Below are 5,944 nucleotides of genomic sequence, written 5' to 3' on the forward strand. Positions count from 1 at the left end.
GGTATTTGCCTTTTCATTCCTTATTACTTATAATTAATGCACTATTTAAAAATATAATAGATAAAAAAATTATATTCTTTGAGTTTATAGGAGAGATCTTTCTACAAGCCATCAGCTTGTCACCTCTCATGCACAGCTTCCTTTTTATCCGTCTCAGTTCATATTATACATTTTACATTGCAGCAAACACATAAGAAATATCAAGACAGATAGGATCTTTCATTAAATATGAGACAGCCTGAGCTTTCATCTCATCAGGACTGTTAAAGCACAAATCCTCCAACGAAAGCCATATTTCTGCACATTTAATACATTATTTCATTATAGGAAAAAGCGTTCACACACTGTAATCCGTGCCATCTTCATTTATTGAGGCAAGCTTTTGATCAGGATTATCATTTATTATCAGGATTATTTCAACAATTGCTTTCTTGTTCTTATTATATGCTCTGCAGTGTCCTGCGCATCACCTTCTGCTGGAATTGTTGCAGTTATCTTTGATCATTTGCATGAAAGTCAAGCTCACATTTCATAGTTTGTTCTGTATGATGGTGACAGACAGATCACCACAGGCTTACATACACATATTCAGGGCTCCCTCTGTTGACTGCGAGAAAGAAGCTGTGTCATTGCAGTGTGTGTGTGTGTGTGTGTGTGTGTGTGTGTGTGTGTGTGTTTGAGAGAAAGAGAGAGAGTGTGTGTGTTGGGCTGTGCTGCAGTACTGCTCAGTACTCAGGCACGTGGCTCATGTACCACGGGGAGCGTGCGGAGAGATGGAAGGAAGCGGGAGACAGAGAGAGAACGGGTGGATGCAGGATACAGTAAATGGCAGCATCTGCATCTGCATCTGCATCTGCGTAAAAACTACAAAGATACAAAGACAGAACAGTGTGTGTGTGTGTGTGTGTGTGTGTGTGTGTGTGTTCACATGTTATTCCTCTGATATATTCTTCTTCTCCTTCCTTAGTTTCTACCTTCCTCTCATTATTCCCTTTCATCTTTCAGAGCAGATATTTCTCCCCTGCTATCCCTCACTCTGGCAGATTATATAACCACACTTTAATCTGCTTGGGATCATACTATAGTGAGCACAGGGCTGAGCAGAGAGGGAAACACAGAGGGATGCTACTGTTCGCAAGATATTTCCAAAAATAATATTTCCATAAAACACAAAATTGTCAAGTCAATTGAGCTTGATAGAACAACTTAACTGAGCTCTAAAGGCTGAAAGGGAAAGATAACAGGAAATTTAGCAATCCAGGCAGAAAAAAGAGGAACAAAAAGAAGAAAAAGGACCAAGTTATCTTTAAACACGCAGGAAAAAGCTTCAGTCACACTGAGCGGACAGTGAGTGAAAGTAGGTCTTTCCATGTATTTTTAGAAAGAGCGATGGATGGGAAGGTTATGTCAGAGTCTAAAGCAAACAGCACACAACAGCAGCTGAGAACTGTTCCAAAACAAACAAACAAAAAAGACAAGTCTCATCACACAATTTCAGTTTCTGTGATAATCCTCAACCTGTGTGGTAATCTAATAAATGTCTTTATCAAAATACAGGTAAAATGAATGGGTGAGAACTGTTAACGCACTGTTAAATGACATTATTATGCTGGCATAATAAGTGAAACCCTTGAATCTAATGATGGAGTTATGATATTGAGGATTAATATTATAACCAGTTAATATCGTAAAGAATACATTTATAGCATCACAGGTCGGCTGTAACAGACACAGTTTCAGTTACTGATGAATTAAAATCAACGTACAACACAAATACAAAATATATTGGACAAATGTAATTTAACAAAAAAGCTAAAAAACAAACAAAAAAACAAATGTAAAATATGTTGTTTTCTATTTAAGCAGGACACATCAGTTACATACCTGAGTGAATGTACATGAATGTGACTGTAATCTCTCTCTTTGATCCACAGGCAGTAAGACAAAGGAGGGAGTTGTGTCATCAGTAAACACAGGTAAGAAAAGTCCTCGGCCACATAAACTTCACAGTGCAAACCTTGGGAAGGAAATACAGATGTTACTCTGCAGCAGTTTCAGAGGTTCAGAGGTATTTTCCTGTCTGACTGTGACTGTGGACATAATGTACAGCTCATACAGCAAAGAAGGGAACACAGGTACCATGTCAGTCCTGCTTTTACTGAAGCGCTGAGCACAGTGGATAGTTCCCTAGAAAAGCTGAGAGAAAGACGTGTGCGCGATGCTCTTTGACAGAGGTGTGGAGGTTAACCAGACGTACCAGAACAACGTTTGCCAAAACAACGAGTTAGTCTTCTTCTCTTAATCTTTGTCTGTCCTCTAACTAAACCAAATAATACTATTTGAAAACACCAGCGATGAAGCATAAATCTCGCATTGTTTGCTGAAGGATGTATTCGAGTGTGGCATGGGCTAATTGTTGCCTCATGTGGTTGTTTGGGGGGGAAACACCCACTACTACTGCTAATTAGCAGCGGGTGATTCTGCCTTCCAGCCTCAGGGGGGCAGTAATGAGACTTTTTACACCATTATGCGGCGAAGAAGAAGCAAAACTAGAAAACGTATTTGGGCAAGGACACAAATGTGAGATTTATGGGTTACTAGAAGTATTTTCAAGCAGTATTTTTTGATTTTATATGAGACTACACTTGACAAGGACGAAGACTGAACAGATTATTTTGGCATTTCTGATTTCCAGCTAACGCCACTAACTGTACGCTACGCCCAGCGGTACAATCTGTGGAAATACTGTATTTAAATGGGAGTATGGCCTCAGCAAAGACCTTTTTTATCCTGGTTAACATACCACAAATATATGCAATAGTCACAAAGTAACATACAGAGCACAAAGGTCACACATTGGACCAATAGACTACCATATATATATATGTGTGTGTGTGTGTGTCTGTGTGTGTGTGACTTGTCAATGGGGTGTGTTTCTGTCTCACTACTAACCGTCCTCCATTCTGCCTCCCAGTGGCCAACAGGACCGTGGATCAGGCCAACATTGTGGGAGACACAGCGGTTGCCGGGGCCAACGAGGTGTCACAGGCAGGCGTGGAGGGAGTCGAGAACGTCGCCGCATCGACCGGGCTGATCAACCAGGTCAGTAACCATGGCAACATGGGGTTATTGTACCAATGGCATCCATAGGATTTTAGTCGTTCACCACCAGTAGCACTACTTTTTCAGGGATGAGAAAAGTATTACAAAAACATGTCATTGCGCAGACCAACTTCAAACCTGAAGTTAAAGTCCAGAAGTTAAATTCTGCCATAAACTGATACTGAATGATCTTTTGGAGACATCTGGTTTAAGTTCTGCCACTAGATAGAGCTGTTTGTCAAAGAAATCTTATTTTCACTGTTCCCTCACACAATGTCAATTGTTGATTGTGAAAGTAACACACATCTATCTATTCTGATCATGAACACTGGTTAAAATTATTAATCAGAAGTAAAATGACCAACATAAGCATAACACAAAAAATGGATACCGAAACCTTTATGTATTTGCACTTGCAGTTTTTGCCAGAATTAAATCTGGGATCGTTGAAGTTGTACTGTGATTATACAGTTGTTTAATGGTTCGATTTAATTTGCAAGACTAAAGATGTTGGCCCCCCCTTCTGCTTTTATAATTTGAACTCTGTTGTCAAACCTTCTTTTCAAATGTTAGATGAGAGAGAATCTAACATTTGTGTCTTTCATGCACGTCTTTCTGTGTGTGTGTGTGTGTGTGTGTGTTGCTTCCTTTGTTGAAATATTGTGGCAATGCTTCTGTGTTGTGTGTCGTTCTCTGTAGCCGTTGTTCTCACTTTGTTTATGCTGTTTGTGTCTCATCTGTGTTTCCCTGATAGGAGGAGCCTGTATACGAGGTGCCTATTGGACAGAGCAGTGTGGGGGTCATAGGTCATCCTGGGGTGGGCTGGGGTGAAGGAGAGACAAAAAGGGGGATACCCTGCATGCTACATGCACCATGTTGTCAGTTTATTAGGTACACCTGTGCAATCTAATGCAACAAACCTGCAATAAATCTGACTTTTTGTGCAGAGTCATCCTGTTTTGAGGTTGGATTTACTGCAGGAACCTTGCACTGGATTACGTTACATTGCGCAGGTGTACTTAATAAACTGGTAACGCAGTGTATATTAGCTAATAGCCCACAACAGAGTAAGTGAGTGTCGAAAGAGAAAAGGAGGAACAGAAGCTGCTGTGATGCTTCCCAATTAAAAAGGGCAAATTTCTACAGTGTTTTAGCTTTGGATAAAAAAAGAACTTCCATTAAATAAAAGCATAAAAACATATGACATAATATCTTAAAAGCTTTTACTCTGAGTATTACAATCATTTTCTTCTGACCTCTCAGACGCTCGCTCATTCACGTGGTTTAGGCAACAATAAATACTAAAATGTCTCATTTCTAACCATGTAGCTGCTCCATGTAGCAATAAGTGACACACAAGCTCTAAGCCACATCTCCAGCACGTCGGACAAGCCAGCGAATATACAGTGTTCATGGCATGCGCCAGAATAGCCTCATGCACTGCTCAGGCTGAACAAGGCCTGTGCAGCTGGAGGTTTTATTTCACTCGTATATGCTGTAAAACTCTAATCAACTAACTGACCCCTCCTGGGAAGTGTTCAAAGCATGATAATAAGAGTAACTCAGTCAGCCATACAGCATGGCCCTTGTAGTCATAACTGCTTTATTATATCAGAACTGGAGAGAAACGAAAGCTAGATAGATGGCCGTTGGTGCTTTTTGGCCCTCCGCCCTGCCATTGCCTCATCCTTTCATCCTCTCAGAAATCCTCCACCTCTCTTCTGTGTCTAATGTATTCTCACTCGTCCTGTTTCCTCGTACAGGGAGAATACGGGGGAATGGAGCAGGGAGGCGAAGGAGGAGAGGTAAGAGAACAAGTCAGTGAGCTGCTGGGACTAAAGCAGGGCAGGTCATTTATAAGCAGCTGCTCAGTCAGATCAAATTATAAGTGACAGTTTAGTGCAGCGGTAATAAGAATGTTTCTTATTTCTTAACATTGTGTTGCACTAACATGTGTGTTGGACATGTCTCTGAGAAGTCCACTCTCAGTATATGTGCACTGGGAGATACAAATTTCCATATCATGCTTACTTAAGTTGCCTACTAGATATATTATAAATGGCTTCACCAAATCCTGCTTGTCCTATTCCCCTTCGCTGAGATTTAACGTGAACACGGAGAAACTCTCCGCTCCTCAGCAGATGAATTTGAAAAACAGATTTCAAACTCTGCACTAACATTATTGTGCACAGTGAAAGTCAAACGTCCAACTGAAAAGACAATAAGCAAAATACATTTTTAAGTGGAGGCAGGACTTTACAGTATCAATCTATGATCCAGAATCAAACCAAAGATCTATTAGTAAAACACAGAAATTGATGTTACAATACTCCAAAACTGACTGACATGTTTTGTTAAATGGGGAAGAGCAAAAAAAAAAATACTGACTGGGACTTTAACACTCTGTAAGGGACCATTATTTTAAGGAGTGCTTCCAGTTTTGATATAGAAGTACATTTTTTTGCTGCAATTTTTTTTTATCAACTTACAAAAACAAATCAATACTAGTTAACTGTCATTTTGTGGTGATATATTGGATCAGGTTTCCTATCTGAGCATCAAACATTTCCCTTGCTGTTTTTATTCAAATAAAGAATCTAAATAATTTCTCCACCCCTGACACATCTTTATATCTTTTCCTTCCTTCCAGGGGTATTAGTCGTGTTCAGGACCTCCCCTGCCGTCCTCTCCAGCAGCCCCCCGCTCCCCTCGCCTCGCAGACTCCAGATGTTCAACATATTTTTTTGTGACTTTACGGAACCAAAATCAACTAAAACAGACTCTTCCGGATGCCGCACCTCAGCCCCCTAACCACCCCTCTGCCTCCCCCCCTGTTACACCT

At 40.5% G+C, this 5,944-nt stretch overlaps 1 protein-coding gene and 1 long non-coding RNA gene across 3 annotated transcripts in view; one reads left to right on the forward strand and one right to left on the reverse strand.

Annotated features, from left to right (window-relative positions):
- Positions 1–3,088, reverse strand: part of LOC111655217 (uncharacterized) — a 6,205-nt gene extending 3,117 nt beyond the window's left edge. The window contains exons 1-2 of the long non-coding RNA XR_002760791.2: positions 2,953–3,088; positions 1,885–2,017 (exon numbers count right to left, since the gene is read on the reverse strand). This is a non-coding gene — a long non-coding RNA (uncharacterized LOC111655217). The remainder of the gene's footprint in view (positions 1–1,884; positions 2,018–2,952) is intronic.
- The window catches only part of sncgb (synuclein, gamma b (breast cancer-specific protein 1)), a 7,973-nt gene extending 2,132 nt beyond the window's left edge, over positions 1–5,841 (forward strand). Inside the window, exons 2-6 of one of the 2 annotated variants that reach the window (XM_023406537.2) lie at positions 1,935–1,976; positions 2,975–3,102; positions 3,857–3,874; positions 4,866–4,907; positions 5,753–5,841. In XM_023406537.2, coding sequence (XP_023262305.1) covers positions 1,935–1,976; positions 2,975–3,102; positions 3,857–3,874; positions 4,866–4,907; positions 5,753–5,761 — 239 coding nt within the window. In that variant the 3' untranslated portion in view covers positions 5,762–5,841. The remainder of the gene's footprint in view (positions 1–1,934; positions 1,977–2,974; positions 3,103–3,856; positions 3,875–4,865; positions 4,908–5,752) is intronic. The other variant, XM_023406538.2, reaches the window with a different exon arrangement.
- The last annotated feature ends 103 nt before the right edge of the window (positions 5,842–5,944 follow it).

This window comes from Seriola lalandi, unplaced genomic scaffold (assembly GCF_002814215.2).
Source record: "Seriola lalandi dorsalis isolate HSWRI2012SDOR001 ecotype SW California unplaced genomic scaffold, Sedor1 jcf7180002054311, whole genome shotgun sequence".
NCBI classification, from domain to species: Eukaryota; Metazoa; Chordata; class Actinopteri; order Carangiformes; family Carangidae; genus Seriola; species Seriola lalandi.